Here is a 21,787-nt window from a genome sequence, read left to right as displayed (position 1 = left end):
AAAGCTAAATAGCTGAAGTGATACAGAAGCAAGTACTGCCTGACACCTTGCTTGATAGTTAAAGAGCGAGGGTCCATCCAGGATTTGAATCTTCAACACTCACATACGGATTCCTGTGACCTACCCACTATTTCACGCTTCTTTCTGGCCTGAAAACAGCTGTGACATCATACATTTACTGCTCAATTAATGCATATGAAGATGGTGCTCTGGGAGACTTCAAGACAATGCTATCACATCAATGCATGGCTGAATAACAGAATGAAATGGGGGGGGTGGGGGATAGGACCTCTATTCATATGAGGATTCCCTCTCTGCTGTCTGTTAAAGCTTGCAGTCTGCAGGCCTGCAGCCAGATCTCTTCCAGTCTATCCATCTGCATGGAGCTGCTTGTGCCTGCAAAATGTGCGATAATTACTCTCTTTAATTGATCTGTTCACATGCGTGAATGTGTGTGACTGCATATGGCATTGCTTAAGACTGTGCTCATGTATGTCTATGTGCAATTAAGTGTGTATGTGTGTGTTTATACATGCATTTGAAATCTGCCTGGGTGTGTATGTGCATGTGTGTGTGGTTGCCTGCCTTCATGTGACTTTGTGTCACAATGTGTTAGTCCATGTGTGCATGTTTATATGTGTTAATGTGTGTGCATGCAAGTGGTTGTGTATGTGTGTGTGTGTGTGTGTGTGTGTGTGTGTGTGTGGGGGGGGGGGGTCTGTGCCTGCATGGCATTTTGTATCAGGATGTGCTGCTGTATGTTTGTGTATATGTCCACTTGTTTGTGCATTTGCATGTATATTAGTGTGTTCCTGGGAGTGTGCATGTATGTGTATGTGGATTTATGTGTGCATGTGCGTATTACTGCGTGTATATGTATAGTGTTAATGTATGTGTGTGGGGGTATGAGTGTTAATGAATGAATGTGTGTATGTGTGAGTGTACAGGTCTGTGAGCATGTGTGCCCATAATGTGTGTGTAACCATGCATACCTGCATTTATATGTGTCCCTGTGCATTCGTCCATGCAGGCATGTGTATATGTGTGCCCCACTTGACAGGATGTGTGCTTCTCTGATGAATCCTTATGTCCTGGAAAGTGATCTGAGAGTGTGAGAAAGGAAGCCACGCTGCTCCACATTAAAAATTCATTTATTTCTCATGGCACTGGGAGAAAATAACCTGGTGCTTACAGTCATTGTATCAGGAATCCAGCACAGGATAGAAACGGAGTAAGGGGGCCTGGGGAAGCTGGGAGAGAAGAATTCAGTTCTATACCCATTACATCAGCTGCATTTGCCATGATATACAGAAGCGCATCATCAGTATCCTAAGATTACATCACACTCATCCGGACCAGATGGCAACCTTACCCATAAATGCAATGTCAGTATCTTAAAATGACATTGTCATTATCTTGACTGAAGCATGACCCTTTCCGGAACTGCAGCGTAAGTATCCTGCAATTACATCATCTTCACATAAAGGAGAACTGCATTGTCAGATACTTAAAATTACATAATCGTTATCTTGACTGAATCACAGCCTTATCCGTAGCTGAGTTGTCAGTAGCTGAAGATTACATCATTTTCATACGGACAAACTCAGCTAATAATCCATGTTTAATAGTCAACTTTATCTGAGGAAATAATCTGCATTTGGACAGGAGTATAATGTGGATTTGACATCATATGTAGAGCTCTTTTTATGGAGAACAGTTCTGCATAATCCTCCAGCTCTGGTTCCTCTCCTCCTCAAACATGTTATATGATTAACTTACTTCAACACACATTACCAGTTTGCACAGCAATATTGAATTTTCTTCACTCTTGGAAGTATTTACCATGAAATTACCCTTGACAAAAGAGGCCAAACTTAATAGTCAAATTTTGACCTTCTAAATGATAGTAAAATTTGATGTCCTATTAATCAAATACAGAGAAAACACAGATGCATTGAATAGCATATGTGTGGTGTTTTTACCACAAATTACGTTATGGGTACAGTACTAATCTACAGTACCAATGTCAATACTCTATTTCACATTGGCATTTCATGACATAATTCACCATAAATAAATGAATTGCTAGTGTGTCCACTACTGACTGGGGTCATGACAAAGGCTGTTACAATAATCAGATAAAAAGTGCTGGGTTGATTAGTGAGATAAACTGTGATTTAGTTAGTTGTGTATGTGTAGTAACAGACACTATCTGCCCTTTAACAAAAAGTGTGACTGTATGCTAATGGAGTGAGCATTTTTTCTCCATTTTGTACTTTGCATTTTATTTCGAGTGTATTTTTTTTTTTTTTACAATGGACTGACACCATCTGTGCTGCTCTAAAGTGTTCAAAATATAGAAACCCCTTCAGTTGATCCTTGAAAAGAATCCATCATCAGCATTGCTATTATTCCTCCAGAGCGTTTCAGTGCAGTAACCTTGGCACCGAGATGGGAGTCTGGGTGAAGGATGGAGACTGACAGGCGTGCAGGTTTAACAGGTAGACTGTACCTTTACCGCACTGCTTTGTTTTATCAACAGGAATGTCTGCCCTGACAGGAGGGCGGGCCTGGGAGAGCCGCACACACACACACACACACACACACAGCCATCTGAGCTGCCCAGGAGGACGGCCAAAGAGACGGGGGCAGAGACACGGATCTGGACACACTGTCACCTCTCCTGACCCCTGTCGGACCGCTGCCAAACAACAGCATCTCCATACAGGTCTCACCTCTTTCCAGCAAAATGTGAACACAGAGAGCTACGATAACTTTGGTATGAAAAATAATATTCTGTTGCCTGACAAGCATAACTGTGATGTAATGCTCTATATATATATATAAAAAAAAACATCCTGTCATTTATTTTTTTTTACGCTGTAACAGGATCGCAGTAAGCACCAAGGTGAGATCCTGCATCTTTGCTCTGGGTGACATCTCTCATTAACTTTATTTATAAATGCAATTAGCCAGCGTCCCACCCTTCATGTGGCTAAATAAAAGGAGGCAGGAGGACATCAGTCTCAACTGCCATCAAAGCTACCCCAGACATGACTCATGGTACTGAACCAGGTCTAAATTTGACCTTTAACCTATTTGCTGTTATCTCGCTACAGATGGTAGCTGGGGACAACAGTCTCCTATTTCAAACAGCCTTTATCATTCATCACCAACAGATAAATCAATGCACAGAATCAGCCTAATGGGATGGTCATGTGGTCCCCACACTCTCAGAATGGCGAGGGGTTTTTGGTCGAATTTCCAGTTTCATTGCATTGCACTCCAGGTCTCCCACAGGGAAAACCCCAATGATATACGTGCATTACATAACATGTTATATAATGTTGAAAATTCACTGCTCCCTACAGTTGTGCATTCCACCTACTATAAAATGGTTCTACACTGGGTATCTCTGAGTCACATCAACATAACAGGCATCGCTAATGCGTGGATGCTATTCATGCAGCGGAACAGAATGGAATTAAACAGCATAAGGGAGGTATCGTATGAATGATGGTGAATTGTCACTCCCCATGTAGTAATTTTATTGGGGCGCCAACCTATGATACATTTAAACACTTCACACTATGAACTAAGATAAAGGTCCGGGAGCTTATACAGACACACACACACGCACACACATGCACGCACACAAACACACACACACACATACACACACCCACAATGGTGGCATATTCAGCTGGTCCATCCACGCAAAATGCAACATATTCATATCTTTTGCCATTTCATGAAACGTTGCACATATCCATTGTATTAAATTTGATGTATGTAACACTAATTTCATTATGTCACATCCGCTTCAATATTTACAATTCCTAATTTCCCTGTGTCACACTCCACTCCTGGAACGTCACATCCAATTCATTACGTGTCACATTCACACAGCTGCAATCTCTGTCTGAAGGACTTCCAACAGCTTCCTCGGCTTGTTCAGAGTCTCAAACAAGACCATAATATCCTTGCGCTTCTTCTTTGCTGATACAAGATGTATCAGGAATTGCCTTGAATACTCCTAGATCTTAAACTTCAGCTTTAATTTCCAAGTACAGTATAACTCCTCTGTACAGTACAAGCCTGCAGTGCATTTGGAAAATTACAAATATTCCAGTCTTCCCTGGGTATCATTCATTTGAAAACAGACCTGCAAGTACTTGGAACACATGGCGCGGACAACAGAAGTACTGTGCTCTTAGCAGATTGAATGCAGTACATATTTAGATAATACTTTGTCTTTCCCTGGGTGAGGCAATCAGGAATGACATGACTCACACACACAAGAGAGAGATGTCTTTGACTCACTTGTCCTTTCTAATGTGTGTCCTGTCTCCTTTTCACCCCTCTGTGCGTCCTCTCTTCATCTGTAAGCCCTGTCCTTCTCTGGACCCTGTGTTCCTCCCTGCCCTCTGCCTGCCCTGTCTTCATCTGTGCGTGCCCAGTCTCCCCATCTGTGCCCTCTCCGTGCCTCTTCCAGTCTGCCTTACGCAGTAGGGAGCTCTGGAATCGGTGCAGCGGGCCCGCGTTTTAGCCCCTGCTGCATTCGGGATTGGGAGCCAAGCTGTCAGCACCTTTCCCACCAGGTGCTAAACGTTATCCTCAGACGTGGAAACAGGCTCTGCCCTCTTCCCCGCCGCGCCCGAGTCCCACGGGGCTCAGGACAACAGCACCGCCCACTACGTGTAGAGTCACGCCCACTGCATCAGGAGCTCTGCCCACTCTGCCCAGAATCCCCGCCCCCTATATAAAGATCCACACCTGCTATACTGGCAGTCCCACCCACTCTACCAGCAGCACCGTTCTCTATACCAGGATTCCTGCCCACTCTTCTTCATTCCCATGCTGAAGAGGAGAGTGACACTGCCCACGCTGCCTCGGTTCAGCCAGGCTTTGGGGCAGGATCATTGCCTGGCTAGATGGCCATCTGGACTTCATAAACCAAACTTTGCCTCAAAGCTAATGACATATAGTTGCATTTAGAACTTGTCCCATCATACAAGAGAGTATTGCATTGTTGTAAAATGGCACAAATAATTTATTGAAAACAAAAAAGATGTATGCATTGATTGACAGCCATTGTTAAGTGTGTGAAAGTGCAGCTGGGATAATTGCTAAGCATTTGATTCATAGACTGCCCATTGATTTTTTTGTGTACAATTATGCTAATTACTTTAAATTGTAACTAAAATTACCCCGGTGTAATTGTTATGGCTCGACATAATCTCATTGTAATTCACTCTCAAACCTGTGCTAAGATTTAGAATTTTAAATTCAAAGGACTTAATTTGTCACTGGAGAACAACAGTATGTTTGAAAGAGCTGAAAACATTACTACAACACTAAATGTCCTCCATCCTTATAAATTCAACCTCATTGCACAATTCCCCCCTATATGATTGATGCTTTGGCTCCGTAGTTTGACAGCTCTGTGAGTCGACAGCGTCTTTAAATGTAAGCTTTGATTGAGACACCGCTATGGTCAGTGGACACAGTGGACTGTTCTGGGATCATTGCTTCTGCGGCTATGGTGAGCGCTCACACAGGCCGCAATGTATTCCGTATTGATTTGTTCTGTAGGATAAAGATAGATCGTAACAGATCCTAAAAATAAAGCATTAGCTGATCGTGGCTTATGTCATATTCTAATAAAAGGCCATATATTACACCCAGCGAGTGCATCTCTCTGTTGACAACGCTGACATTGGTCGTTTTGATGCGTGTCCCTTTTTTAAATTTATCGCTTTTACAGTCGTGCTGTCAAAGGAACACTCGTAATAAAGTATTTACGGGAGAAGGCGATCAAAGTTGAAAGCAAATCACGCATAGATCAAAACCATCAGCGGTGTTAATCATACAATAAAACCATTAGAGCACTATTTACCCAACCCAGTGGAGGTGCCCCTGCTCAGGGAGAGAATGCTAATTGTCTAGCAAGCAGGCCAATGGGAAAGCGTGCTGCCTCCACCAATCTACACATAGGCTGAGAAGCCCTTGCACCAGGCAGTGTGGAATTCACAAACATAGGAAGTGACATAAACCAGGCAGAGTGAACTGCAGCATTATGAAGGAGAATTTAGTGAAGACTGGACCGTGTTCTTCACACAGACATAGTTCTACGATTATAACGTATAGGGAGGGGAATGAAGTGAGTGGGAAGCAACATCATTACAGCAGAATGTAATGACTGGGCTGGTATAAGTGCTACAGTGGGACAGAGCGAGTGGGCAAAAATTTCAGTCAAATAAAACATGATTGGACTCTAATACCAAGGGAACAGAATACAGGGATTGGGTTTCCTCAGTACAGCACAATACCAGCTGTCTGTCTGTCATTTCCTCATGCTCTTCTGTTAAAGTCCTCATCTATTCGGAGTCTACTAGTCTCTCTCCCTCCCCGTCTGCTAAAAGTAGGGTTACTCCTTACCAGGTCAAGCAATGTATTCTACAGCCCGAACCTTGCCCAAGACTTATTCCTGTCCTTCTCCTTCACTGAACTTTTTCCTTATTCACCACATCCTCTTAAAAAGGAACACAGAATTCTGCTGCTTGGCTGGACTCCTCTCTTCCTCTCCGCTGCCATGCCATGCTGTTCTCTGGCTCTGTTTCTCCTCCAGTTCACATCCAAACCCTTGCTCTTGCTTATGGCTGCATTAACCTTCCCTCATCTTCAATCTACCGTTTCGTCCTGCACTCCCACTCACCCACTGAGATCGCCGTGTGGAGGCAGGATCTCTCTGCCATCGCTTCGCTGTCCTGTTTTACTCCATCCCATTCTATGCTTTAGCTCACCAATAGTAAAACAGACCTCACAACAGCATTAGAACTGCACAGTCTCTCATTACCTTCAGATTACTCCTAAAGAGAAACTACTTTAAAAAAACAGTCACTTCTCTCAATTCAGTATTTTCGCACGATTCAATATTTCTTTTTTTCGATTTTCAGTTTTCTTCGATATTTCTTAGATATCGTGTAAAATGTCTCATGTCAACTTGGGCAAGGGCATCTGCTGAAATAACATTAAAGGACATTCAAATTTCATGTGGAAATTCATATAATATCATTATAATGTCTTTATATGAGTTCACTACAGCAATATGACAGCAAAATTTCACCACACAGCCATCTGTAGAATGTTTTGCATGTGAGAAACGACATTTGGAAATACTTCAGGCCTTTTCCAGCCACTCTGATAAACTTATCTGGATTCTCTAAAATATTGTCCATGTGGGATCGAAGCTTGTTTATTTCATTGTCATTTTTGGGATAATGCCCCCATGTAATCCCCTCAATGCGGGTGTGTGTACAGTGAAGCGGTATCATAATGCTGTGTAAAGCCAGCTTACGCCCAGGTCATTAGCTTGACTGACCCGTGCCAGCTGGATAATCCTTATCTGATGTGTAAGATACTAATCCTGTAGCTCAGTGGCAAACACAAACACAAATACACACACACACACACACACAAACACACACACACACACACACACACACACACACACAAACATATGCATGTGTGTGTGCACATGCGTGTGTGTGTGTGTGTGTGCGTGTGTCTATTTGTGTTTGTGTGTTTGTGTGTGTGTGTGTATGTGCGTGTGTTTGTCTGTGTGTGTGTACCACCCTTCACATTTTGAACTTCCACATAGACAAAGGTGCTCAAAAAACTCTGACCTTCCATATTGTTCAAGACATCCCGTTTATCTAAGAAAAACAAACTGGATAATATTCATCAACTGTTTGTGAGGCACATAACAGTAGGATTTTCTGAATGCGATGCATGAAATGTGAAAAGTCTCCCTCAGAAGTACCACATATTCTGCACGTCCAAGTGTTGTTTCAGTTAAATAACATATATCCATGAGAGGTAAAAACAACACCACAGGCATCGTTCACACCTACAACCCACCATAAGAACAGAGCCTAGGCTGAGACCTGGACGCCACAATCCTACACCTTACTGTGAGGTGCCGTCCAACACTGCACTGACCCCTCCCCCAATCTCTGCAAACCTGTGTGACTGGTGACATGTTTTGCTCTGGGACTGTGCTTTGTGACAAGTGGATGGAAAAGTTCATTTTCATTGATCAACCATGTTAATTTGGATTTAATCTGACCTTCGCTGAACTGCTGAATAAGGGAGTGTAGGTTTAGCAGTTGGAGGATGCAGAAGACCGGCCTCCAGAACATGCTAAAACTTTACTAACTATAGTGGCCTTGTATGTCCGAACATATGAAAATATGAGCTTGCCATTGGATTCTGAAGTTAATTCTAGGGTTCAAAAAATGTATTTGAATATGGTGAACATGACCGGTTTGCGTATACTACACTGAGGTTTGAGAGTAAACTCAAGAACCAGTTCCAGCTGTCCTTTCTGTTCTGATGTAGGTTTCTGACTCGTAATATGACAACTTAACCATACAGCTTGTAAACTAGAAAATCTGGTCACCATTTACCGTCTCTGTATAGATGACAACTCTTGTTCAAGGAATTTATTTACAGAGATATCTTTCAAATGAAAATAAAGTGGAACACCGCCTGTCCAGTGTGTGGACCCAATAATCTGAAAGAAAAACCACCTTTTGTGTCAAAGGACATCATTTCGATCCTCATCGTGCACACAAATGCTAGGGCCTTCAAAGATGGGACGGCCATTGCCATCCTATTTGAATTCCAGGTGCATTTAAGAACACACCTGAAATTATTCAGCAGCAGCAGTTTGAATTTCAATAAATCAGCTGGACACACATGTTATAAAATGGTTATTGTTGGCATTTTCAAAATCCTTTCAGTAGGCCCTGAATAAGCTATAGAGTGTAGTAGCCTACCCTCCTTTAAGAGCATAGTGTAGGCTGGTCCTTAATTTCAGTTCTAGTGTGTATGTTGAGCAGGCACACCACAAGAGCAAGATATGTAGTTTTTTGTGATAAATTAAAACAAAGAAAACTCGACAACTTTCAACATACAGTACTTTTCTTCACAGCATATTTACAAGGTGTTGGATCTGTCTCTTGCAAAATGCCACCAATGTAGCAAACAACAGCACGAGTAGTTTATCCATTATTCATCTTGCTCTGTGTTTGCGAATGTACTTAAAAGTGTCAGTAAGGTTGTGGTAGCAGTGGGGGTGAATGCCACGTGCATTCTGTCCCTTGATGGAGAGCATTTTTCTCCACACAGCCAATAATAGATGCTACCTGTGTTCCCCACCTGGTCCGTGAGCAGTGGTTCACCTACGAGCTCTGTCATAATGGAGATGAATCACTCGGATTAGTGTCGCCACACAGCGGAGAGAGCTTTTGAGCCATTCAACGGCTGCTGATTTTCACAGGGACGGTGAGGATGCCCGTGGTCACCGTTTCGGAGGGTGAGCAGGGCTTACGGCCCATGGAGTGCCTGTGTGTTCAACATTAGCAGCATTGTCATTGGCCAGTTTTACACATGTAGGGCTGACCTTTATGATGTCATAGACCACTGTGCACTGATGTGTGATCCCTTCAACTCTGTGTACGTACTGAAAAAGAATTAAAACGTGGGGCTCCTTGCCCACCCATGGATTTTTGGCACAGTGGATAGGCTTTATCATACAGTGCTAAGAAATGAAGAACTAGGTTTGATTATATGAAATGATTCTCTTTGACATACAGGGAGGGAACAGCTGGGTAAGTAAAGGACTATGCATTTAGCCACAAAGCTGGGTAATGACAATATCTGTGACAATAATAACAGTGATTATGATAATAACGACAACAATGATAATCTGGTCCTCATTCTTTGCTGTGCTCCAGTGTTGGTATTGTGCCTCTGACCCTCTCAGTAATCACAAGTCGTGAGTATTTTGCTCAGAGTTTTCGATAACCGCAGAAAAGAGAACATTTGACAGAGCAACGACAGGAACGAGCCATTTATTCATAAGCTTACACTATCATTTACCTATCATTCAGAGTGAATCCATCTATCTGTTACTGTGCTGAGTTTAGACTTGAAGGATTCTGGTCAGAGTCCCCTATTTCACTACAAATCCATGTATATTATTGTGTGCCGTTATTACATTACATTAGAATCATTTAGCAGACACTCTTATCGAGAGTGTAACACAGATTCCAATTTTTACATGCTATCCATTTATGCAACTGGATGTTTACTGAGGCAATTCTGGGTTAAGTACCTTGCCCAAGGATACAGCAGCAGTACCCCAGCAGGGAATTGAACCAGCAATCTTTTGGTTACAGGCCTTGCTCCTTACCACTATGCTACACTGTTGCCCCTATAACTCTGTGTATGAGAGGGGTCTGATGAGGGCACAAGTCAAGGTCTTATACTTAGCTTCCCAAAAACATAAGAGTGAGGCTAATGCTGTGTAAATCAGCTGTCACCACTGAGACAAATAGTGGACTGTCAGTTATTACACTGTTACATAGCTATGGTTGGTAGCATACTGATATAAATGTGTAAAACTTACCATATCCATATAAACTCATACCATACTGGATAGTTTCTAATCAATTCAACAGGAGGCATGTCCAATTTCTCTGCAAGGCAGCACGTTTCTGTATTTTTGCAGGGGAATCCATTATCTGATCCTGCGTACTACTGAAATTGTACCTCATATTGTCATCTCATTCACTGGGCCTCGACTTTTTGGCTTGCATACAAGCAAGGAGAGCCAATTATGCTGACTTCAGTGTTGCAGGGGTTTTTCAGATGTTAAACACTACAGAAGGAGGATTCATTCTCTCATCACTGGGATCTGTTTAAGATGGTTTCACCCACCTCCTCAGAGCAAATTGCTAAACCGAATTGTAGGTTCCTTTGGGGAGAGACGGCTACAAGCCGTCTGACAAGACATACATCTGCTTGTCTGAAAACCGTCATCTGCCATGGAGTTTGTGATTTAAATGGAGTCTGTAGGGTAGATTCTGTGGGTGGAGGTTGGGATCGCTAGATAGATTTGAGGGCAAAGCATAGCCCTTGTCAAGGATAAAGATCCAGGGATAAAGATAGCCCATGTGCACTGAGGGTGTATGACAGGACGCCACACCTGACTGATCAGAGAGCCACAGTTAGAGAGATGGAGGTGTCACGCTGTGGAAGATTTATCTGTGCTCTCTAAAGGTCAGGGCAGAGGGGGGAGACATAGCTGTGGTATAGCACCCCCCATCCCTCAGCCACCACATACACACACTTTCACAAATGTACACACATGGGCCTACACACACACACACACACACAGAATGGATTAACAAATTCACAGTACAGACTGCAGTAGTCAGCATGTCACACGGACATATCCAGGGACATCTTACAAGGTAACACTGGACCATTTATTTACTCAGAGGTACGCCGTTATCCAAACTGACACACGTAGCTCACATGCTTACATTTCTTTCTTTTTTACATTTCTTTCATTTATACAGCTGGATATTTACTCAAGCAATCCTGGCAAAGTGACTTACTTGCTCAAGGGTACAACAATACCCTTTGGTTTACAGGCTAAAATCCTTAACCACTACACTGCACTGCCAACCATTCTGATGTAATAATTACTTAAGCACTGTGAATGTTGCATAAGGCTGACTACTACCCTAAAATGCTGCCTGTGGTAAATTCTGGACTCTGTTGATGTGGTGGGGACGCGTGACAGAAGGCTGAGAAGGACATCAAGGAAACGGCAAGAGCGCCACGGTGGCCCAGATGCCAGCCTGCACGGGCCTTTGCGGCACGACCCGCCTCGCAGGGGTCACAGGGTCAAAGGGCAACAGGGAAGGAGAGAAAAGGGAGGAAAGGCATCCGCTCTGTCAATAAGAGCTGGGGATTCAGCCCCGGCGCCACTCCGTGCTGCACCCAAGCGCTGCGCTCTGAGTCTGAGCGCCTGGCCCTCATTCTGTCCCCACAGCACGCACACACTACAAATCCACAGATCAATGCACCGCAATCCGTCACCGGGGGAGCCACCACGGTGGTCAGAATGGCCCGGCCTGCAGACACGGAAAACGGCCGACGCATCGGATGCCAGCGCTGGGGGGGGGGGGGGGGGAGTCTGGGGGCTGGCGGCTGGGTACGTGACGGGAAGGCTCGCTCCAGCTCATTCAGGTCTCCTACCCCACAGCAGCTGCATCTGACTCAGGAAGCCTTTTCATGAAGCTCGCTTGTTAGTGAGAAAAGAATAAAGCGGTTTTTGCATTTGGCACAACACAGGCTAAAATGTCCGCAGCAGGAAGCTGTTTAAATTGGTGCCTGAATGGATTTGACCTTGAGTCTTTACACAACATAGAAGGTTCCTTCAGATTCAGGTTTAATCGAGACCTTGGTCCATTCATGAATCCCAGATTACAGCAAGGTGTTCGCTCTGTGTCAGTTTGCTTTCTGGTTGAAATAAAGCAGCCTCTCTCATGAACAAAAACAGCACCAGGTGGTAACAAAAGTTACATCATTGGACATGGGCTCACAGACTGATTAAATCAAAGCCTCTGAGCCTGAAAACAAGTTAAAAACACACAGGTTAAAAAGACAGAGTACAACACCCACAGGGACTACGGCTATCAAAGAACCAAGCTGGCTATTCCTCATCAAAAACACCAATAAAGATAAATTGTATAAATATGTAAACACTGCACTGCATCCAAAAAGCATCTGAGAATTATAAATCTGTTCGGAAGTGCAAATGTAGACTAACTGTTGTTTGCATATGGTGTGACTCACATAAGGAGAGAATTAGAGAGATGTTGGCTTTTGGCATTATAAGAGAAATATTTGTTCTGTACAAAAATAAGTGAGAACAATCTATTCTTTGATTCGTAGCTTGATGGATTCATTATTGTTGGGATGACCAGGCTGCACTTCATGGACCCATGAAATAAGGGACTGGTTGCCCACAGCTCAAGTTGATCAAAGTTGTTCTCATAATATTATTTAGGACAAATAAGGACTGTGGTCAATCCCACTCCCATCGTAATGTACAAAAAAAAATCAGATTTGATCGCAAATGGTATCAGGTGGAGCACAATTCAACTCCAATGGTACATTGCATAGAAAATGATGTCAGTGTGCCATTGCATGTACATTTAGAGATTTTACGATTTTCCTTCCTTATGATAACTAACAAAACAAGAAGACTAATGAATTTGTCTGAAGGACAAAAACTACATGGGATGCCATGCTCTAAAAAATTACTGCTGTTACAAATGTCTTCGGAATTAGTTGTGGTAATACTGCAATATGAGAGATCTGTCCAAATAGGTTTATGCATATGCATATTATGTGTATTCCCCAAAGCCATCCTTAGCCAAAATGTATAATGTTCACAATTTCTCCTACTTGCTTCCATAACTTGGATTCAATTGTACACGCAACAACTATGTTATATGCTACGTGATATTTCATCCAACAGCATTGTATCCACATGCGTGTTGATGTGTTTTAAACATATAAAACACAGGATATGGATCAATTTCCCAGATTGAAGACTGTAAAATAATGGTTAGGACAGCAGTCTTATGACCACACTGCTCTACTTTCATCTCCAGGTGGGAAATTGCTAATGTAGCCCTCAGAAAGTGTTTAATTAATCCTCAGTGCTTCAGCAGATAATATACATGTAGGATAAATAAAGACATTTTAAAGAAGGCAATATGGTGCTCTACTGAAAACAGCTCGTAACAAATGGTGAGTATTTTACTAAGCTGATGTAAACACACATTTATACAGGTATGCACAAATACTGCACATCATCAGATATCTCTTCACACATCAAATCACAAAGATGAACCTGGCAACTCTTCTCTACTTTTCATCCCACTTGAGAAGAATAATTTTTTTTAAATATATGAAACAGAAAGCATGGGAATTATGTAAATATGTCTGACAAACTGAAAATGACATCACTAATTATACAACAAGCATGGAAACAGCCTTGGCTATCTCCAACTGAAGACCCCTCCACACACACACATACACACACACACACACACACACACACACACACACACACACACACACACACACACACACGCACACACACACTTCATGTGGAGCCATCACACTTGCAAGCCAAATTTCAATATTTACCCAAATGTGAATTGGTAATTAATAGAGTCAAGAAACTCCCATGAACCTCTGTTTTCCCTGTGCTTTTCAAATGCAAAGGCAAATCTGGCCTGCAGCCTGCAGTGTCATGTGAGACATGTGTTTCTAACCTCACAGCATTATCCTCGCATGACACCATGCGGAACATGTGACGGCATTCATAGCTGAAGACACCTCCCTCATATTCATTCACAGCAGAATCCACGGGGAGGGCATTGATTCTTTTCAGGTATTCAACCAAACTGCGCTGTCATTCAAGTGTGCAGCTGGGTTTGGAGGTTACAGCAATGGTTAGGGATAGGGATTACATTACTGTATTTTCGCTCTGACTTGGGGAGATGACTTTGATTTGAAAAGATTAACATAACCAAAGTATGATGTCACCAGAGCTGTCACTGCTTTTCGGCAAGTCCCTCCTGTCACTTTCATCTTTTCCTCTTGCCATGTCACAGATTAATTAAACTGAACTTGTGACCCCCCTCTTACAGCTCTATTGCTCTGGATATAAATCATGCCTAATGCAGCGACAATCACTTTGACAGCCATGTTCACCGCTCAGCTTTAAACACCACTGTGTTGCATCACTCAATTTCAGTTTGCCACCAGTGGACAAATGCAGCTTGTGTAAGTTCCCCGTTACTGGCACCAATCAACAGAGACAGAACATCTTGTGCGGTGCTCCTCATAAGGTCGCTGTTCAGCTGCAGCTCTGTGTGATTAATTTGGGAGTTACCACAGATGTTTGTGCTGTAACCATTTCTGAAATGCATCATATGAAAGTAGGGACTGAATGGACCAAAGAGGGCAGCTATAAGCACACTTGCCAATGGAAAAACTCACACTGGGGTAAAATGGAAAATGATCATTTCTGAAAGGGGGGATTGTTGCAATGTAAACACCTGAATCATCTGCCAAAGCCTACAGACACCTCAAAATGCATAAAACATTCAATCAGAACCGTCGCAAGAAATCTGACATACTGCAAATAACAGCTTAAATCATCTCGCATTTACCTTCCAAGCAACACGTCCTCCACAGCCCCGAGTGGGTCATGACCTCCTCGTTCTTCTTGCTGGTCTCGTTCTCGCTGACCGTCTTGATCTTGCACACACCACGCGAGTACAGCCAGTAGTCCGTGCCCACTGCTATAGTCATGAGACTGAAGGCGGCGAAGGCGCCGACAGTGGTCAATAACATCTGAACTCCGCGGTCAAAAAGACCCATATTTCCGCATTCCATGAAAGGGGGGCCCCCTTTCCTCTTGACGTATAGGAAATAAATATTTGTAAATTTACGGGACCAAACCTAATCAGAAAATGGGGTATCTTTGATTAAAAAAAAGGGGGGTGGGGGAGGTCGTGGTCGGAATCTTATGGGTGTTGTGTGTGTATGTGTGTGTGATATAAAAAAAGGAAGCGATGAGGTGATATATGTCGTTTTAGAGTGATAGCGGGAGGCAGCCTCACTTCATTAAGTGGTACACACCAAATACCGTTTGTACTGGAGTTGCCAAACTAGGCGATTAACAACGAGGCTACCACTTATATTTTAACAGCTATTGTTACAGCAATGGCGAAAAGCCACTGATTCCAATAGCCTGCAAATTAACTCAGTATCTAAGTCTGTGTAGTTGCCTAAAGGAAATTATAATACGAATGCACGACTTGCTAATGCTGATATATATCTATTTCAACGGAAATGCACTGTCCATTAATGATTATGGGTTTGTAAACGGCAGATTCGCTGGAATAAAGCAGTGTGTCTGTTTCCGTCTTGTAACGAGCAAATTAACACGTGCCTCTCTAAAGCTAACTCGTATGCTGATGTGTTCAGATTGGCATGTGTGTAATGTAGATTGGTAGGGGTCTGGCTAGAGCGCTGAATTCAGATTCAATGGGCGTGAGGGGTGGGAGTCTGAGGTTAGAGTAATGGCAGACTCGTGGAGACTACAATTTTACCAAGCACGTCAATAAACAATTTTGAGAAGGAAGGCAAACTAATTAGAGTGATTAGTTGATTGTGTGTCAATGCTCCAATTTTTTTTTCTGCCAACGTTTTAACCTGACTGGTAGTGTCTAGGCATATGTCTATCTTCCTATGTGACTGTATGTGTGTGTATGTATACGGTAAACTGCCTATTAGTAACGAGGGAAAACGGGATAAGAAACAGGGATGGGAAATTAAGGGCAAGGATGAACGAAATAAAATTAAGAAACAGTAACAGACAAATTAAAACAAATACGTCCCCTGGATCAATAATACATCAACAAATACATAATCAAGGGGCTAACATAAAATTAACAAACGAAATCAATGACGGGATGAAGCGATCAACCCCGGAAAATTAATAAGTAAACAACAGATAAATGAAGTCGCAAAAATAAAATAACAACCGCTAGTTTTCCTTTTTTCTAAAATTCTGATCTCCAGTTTCCATATGTAGCCTCTAGCTCGTAGAAGGTTTCCACAGGAAATGGGAATCTGCTGTCAAAAGAGGTACCGACGACGATCCGTGGAGAGCGGGGTGCATCCAACAAGGCAAGCCGACCATTACTCGACATACAGCCGGGTAGAAGAAGAGGACGAAGCGGTGGGGGCGCCGCCGGAACCGCTCCACGCCTGTAGTATTGCTGTAGCTTCTGCTCGGGTATCCAAATCCGCGGCGGTTGTATCACACCCAAAACCGGAACCAGAGCCAACCCGCATGCATAGCCCTTGCGCCATGTAAAATAGAAATAGTACTAAATGTAATTACCGGGAAGAAAGAAAGAAAATAAGAAATGAGGCAAAACGCAGAAATCCTTGTTTTACGTCTCCCCTTTTTCTTGACCGTTCAGACAGAAGTAGAGAGATGAGGAGGGGGGTCGATGGTGGGAGGCTGAGGAAGAAAAAAATCACACAGCCAGAAGAAAAGATCCACGGCACACCACGCCAAACCAACACCACGCAGCCCGAGAGCAGTCGAGGGGGGCACAGACCAAAGCCAGTATATTCAGGTTGTCAGTGTCAGCGCTGTACATTTGATTTCTCCGTCTTTTTTCTCGGGCGATGGCTCTTCAGTGTGCCGGTGCAAATTTCCCCCCGTGTATTTTTTTTTTCACACGGATTGAGCGCCGCTCTTCGAATGGAGCCCTCCGTCGAGCGCTTGTTGCTGGAAAGATATTAAAGATTTTAATTCCATTTCGGGAGGGCGGGGGGAAGGGGGGTGGAGGGTATATGTGTGTATAAAAAGAAGGGGGTGGGGGTTAGTGAGAGCTAGCTGAGGGGCGAGAGAGGTAGCCGTTTATTTATATATATTTTTTCTTATAGGTGGTGACGGTTATTATCGCCCCCTCTAAGATAACCTCGCACCCCATCCCCACTGCAGTTTCGTTCAAATAAACGCTTATATTCTGGTTGTACTTACCTTTCAGTGGACTCTTTCATTTTTTACACATTTGCATTTTCTCCACTGATTTTGTTTAATTGATTAATGAATCATTCAGTGTCCCTCTTTTGATCAGTTTACGCTTGAAAAATGTCGTTAAAATATCTCAAATTCTCCTAGGTTTTTCAAGTACCCATTTCCAAAATGACAATTTGGGAAATTATTTCATACTTACATAATGCATGACGAAAAAGTACCACTTCTCTTTTTTATTTTCGTGTTTAGGAAATGTTGCATAACGCGTTTATTTGCCGCTCCTCTGCGCTTTGAGGTCCATTACAAGTGTAAAAAATCTATCAGAGAGCGCGATAACGGGGCCCGTGTTGGACATTGTCAAGTCCGTATGTACAGTATGAAGCCCAAACCTGCGGTGCTGAAACGGACAGCTCCTTGCAATTCCCGCAAATTTTCATTCAAGTGCCTTGTCTCCCTCTTGCTTCAGAGCCACGCACTTACAACGTGTATGTGTGCATGCGCCGGCGACGGTGTGGTAAAATACAAGTGAACGGTATAAATCTTCAAACGGTGAAGGATTACTGCAGTTTGAATTTTACGTTGAGTTGTTAAGTAACTCTACATTTTTGATTAGCCTTTTTCGTAGTTCTGTCTCGGTCTTGGTATGTTGGTTCAGATAATTTGCGGGAAAAGAAATAATGCTTTCAAAAATGTACATATGCTGGCACGATACTTACGGACTTTTATTTGAATAAATAGGCAAACCTGGTAGTTGTGCCAGCGTATGTACAACATATCTTCGAGGTGTCATTTTATCAGAAAGTAGAAAGTGGTGAGAGTCGTTAAAGCGTTAAAATCGAATCGAACTTGTAACAACAAGCACTAGGACAAATCATATTCAACTGCTATCCAATGTTAGAATCGTAAGAAAAGTTTGGATTGTATCGCGCTACCGGGGAACCTGACCCATTGTTGGTTTGCCTCTGTTTAGTGTTTCCGTATTAATTCATATGGCCAGCCTTGGCGAAATAAAAGAAAAATAATAACGTATGGAATATTGCTGTTTTTGCATTTTTACAGGAATGAATTTAACAATTAATAAAATTTGTTGAAATTGTTTTAATGTAATTCATTTATTGAAGCAAGTGAACATGCATCATATCCACTCATCTGGCTTAATTTGATATGAACCTGATGGATACTACACCATACACTGTGAGAGAAGAGGCTGTTTCTGTGCTTTCAGCTTTCCTATTGTGTAGGCCTTTATAGCAAAACTCTGTTTTGTATTCAGTGGGCCTACTCATTTGATATTCGAGTCGAATCTTCATGCTCACCGATATTGTTCAACATTGTACGGTTAAACTCTCATTATTATGACATGCACCTCTGAAATATTCCCTGAGTTCCTACATGTAATCTCGTATATCCTGGGAGTTGGGGGTTTTATTCTGGGGTTCAGCTCACCTTCCCACTTCAAAAGTCTTTGGTGCAGTCAACACCCTAACATATTTCTGGCCTCGGGAAATGTAAGCTGCTCCCCCTTAGACAGTGTGTGTGCTCCTCTCTAAGACAGTGTTGTGTGCGTGTATGTGCTTATGCATTGTGGTTCTCACTCGGGTTGCCCTGTGACGGATCCTTTGCACATATGTTCATCTATGTGTTTATTTGAGAGTATGTGCATGATTCTTCTTGTATGCAAGTAGTGGTGTATGCATAAGAGAGGGAGAGAGAGAGAGAGAGAGAGAGAGAGAGAGAGAGAGAGAGAGAGAGAGGTCTTGCGTGAATAAAAGAGTCCTGAGCACAGAGCGAGAGATTAGCCTTTTCCCAATACTGCCCTCCTTCTCTGGAGTAGAGGACGTGTTTAACATTCAGGTCTGCTTGTGCTCCGAGCCAGTCAGCGATACACAGTGCCGATACATTGCCTTCTGATGCAGAAAGGGGGGGTGGGTGGAGAGATTAGGGAATGAGTTATGAATCTGGAAAGTTCTGAGGAGAGCCCATGCTCTATGATGCAATAGTGCAGTATAAATTTTCCCACACCTATGAATGCACACTGTATATCAACTTTTTTTTTCTGTGTATACAATTTTCATACAAATACATACAATCACCCAAGTAACAGAAATCAAAGTACAAACTATTATCAATTTAGGTTTATAAAAACATGGAATACAATATTTAAATCCACACACATGATGTGTGTAGCTGATTATAACAATGTGTGTGGGAACAGAATGTAACGGAAGCCATGATGAGAATGTAGGGTTCAGAACTCACTTTCCACACACATGCACTCACACAGAGATTCACACACACATGCACACACACACACACACACACACATGCACACACACCCACACACACAAAAAGGACAAGATTCTTTCAGTGATATACTGTTTTTGAGCAGCCACAGGGCCGGAACACCTCCCATAGAAACAAGGGACTGTACAGGATGTGGCTGAATGCTATGATCTCCCTCAGTCAGACCCTTTGGCCAGGGCTTTGTTTTTCAGCAGACTTGTCTGTTGACCAGCACCAGTCTCGCACACAGATCCAGCATGCCATTAGCCAGATTACATTGGCTTTAGTCGTAAATGGACAAACGCACTGCTGGTGTTGGCCATGGAATGTGTATTCAGGCAACCGGTCAATGCTGGTTGATTCTCTGTATGATATAAGACTGAGAGACCCCAGGACTGTATGCAGCCTTTAAAAATGATGAAAAGTATTACCGGAATGTTGCAGTTACCACTGCTGTATTCCTTAAGATTGGGTGGCTTACACAGTTCTACTTCATATTCAAAGCATATTGTGTCAGTCCCACAGATGTCTCACTTTGGGAAGCTTAACTCTAAACTGTGTGCATGACTCCTGTTGCACAGTCTCCAGGTGCTTCCAGGTTGTACCCCTTCACCTTAGGTATCTTACCCTTATTTGATTCAGCAATGATTAAAACGGCAAGCAGAATGCAAGATATTCAAATTGCTTAGAAGATGTAAACTCATTCTCTACACCTGGTCTTTAGAGCATACATTCCTCACTAATCTCCTCACAGTGGTCACAACGGTAGATGTAACCAGGACAGAGTGACACAGGATCTGTAGTCATCCCAACAAATAACATTATTACGTAAATCAAAACAATGGCAAACTGCCCCCTCCAAATGAATCTTGTGTGGGAAGTGAGGTGTACCCCCACATACACTCCAATGGCTGAGACTAAGACCGCTATAGGAAGGAGGGTGCAACGGGCCGATCTGGTCTGAGAACAGCCTTGCATCATGACGTGTGCCATCCCTCAAGCCACCGTCAGCACATTCTGTATTCATGGCTTTGGAGCTTTCTGCCACCTTGGTAAGGGTACGTTACTATTTACTATGACAGTATTACACCACTTTCAGGATTTATTACTAATATGATTGTACTATGAGTGCTACTAATAATAGGAATAATAATATTGGCTTCTGGTACACATTATGGTGCCTAATGGTTCATGGTTCAAGCCATGACAGTGGCATGCATTTCATTGCTTTGCAGACAAAAGGCTTTGTACATCCTAGTCATAATTTCAGATCTATTCATCATATGTTCTCTCTCTCGTTCTCTCTCAGCAATGCCCAAATGATGATTCACCAGGATGTAGAGGCTGGATCATCCTTTTCATCTCGCCCCTGACCATTTGGCCAACACCAGGAACCAAAGAGTGTGCTGCCAGATGAGTTCCAGCTTAATGCCTTCACACAAGCCCAACCTAAGCCAGCTGGAGATCACTGCTAATCAGAGACAGTAAACCACCCAGGAATACCAGCTTTAGAAAATCGAGGATGAATTGTGCTCTTGAGTAAAAATCCCTTTGAAAAACTTTCCGGCAGTTAATTGAACCTGATTACCCGGGGGTCCCCCGTGGATAAACTCTTCAGAACCTGTGCTGCTGCAGGGGTGGACTCTTCCCCACAGGGCTACATGACTGAATGTCCCCTGGTGGCCTCTGAAAGGCCTGTCTTATCGCAGCCAAATTTAACGCTCTAATTCGTGCTCTAATAGAATAACCCGGCGCTCGTCTTCAGAGCAGAAGTCAAACTGTTGTCTGTCGGGCAAAGGTGCGGAGCAGCGATCTGCACATGAAACATGAACGGGACAGCAGGGGGTTACGGCAGCGGGCAGGACCACCACAGCTGTTCGGTTGACTGGGGAGATTTAATCATGTTGCTCCACTACAAAACTGAGGTACGTAGCTGTGTCCCTGAATTTTCACATTCTGGTTCACGCTCTTTGAAAAACTGACAGCAGAGTGATTCATCAT

General features: G+C 43.0%; 1 protein-coding gene across 1 annotated transcript in view; it reads right to left on the bottom strand.

Moving 5' to 3' along the window:
* LOC118779461 (voltage-dependent calcium channel gamma-2 subunit-like) overlaps nucleotides 1–17,780 on the bottom strand; it is a 62,219-nt gene extending 44,439 nt beyond the window's left edge. The window contains exons 1-2 of the mRNA XM_036531587.1: nucleotides 17,703–17,780; nucleotides 15,114–17,251 (exon numbers count right to left, since the gene is read on the bottom strand). Coding sequence (XP_036387480.1) covers nucleotides 15,114–15,339 — 226 coding nt within the window. The 5' untranslated portion in view covers nucleotides 15,340–17,251; nucleotides 17,703–17,780. The remainder of the gene's footprint in view (nucleotides 1–15,113; nucleotides 17,252–17,702) is intronic.
* Between the last annotated feature and the right edge of the window lie 4,007 nt (nucleotides 17,781–21,787).

Source organism: Megalops cyprinoides, chromosome 1, assembly GCF_013368585.1.
Source record: "Megalops cyprinoides isolate fMegCyp1 chromosome 1, fMegCyp1.pri, whole genome shotgun sequence".
NCBI lineage: Eukaryota > Metazoa > Chordata > Actinopteri > Elopiformes > Megalopidae > Megalops > Megalops cyprinoides.
Note: the sequence above shows the minus strand (reverse complement) of the source record. Positions and strands in the feature narration are given on the sequence as shown.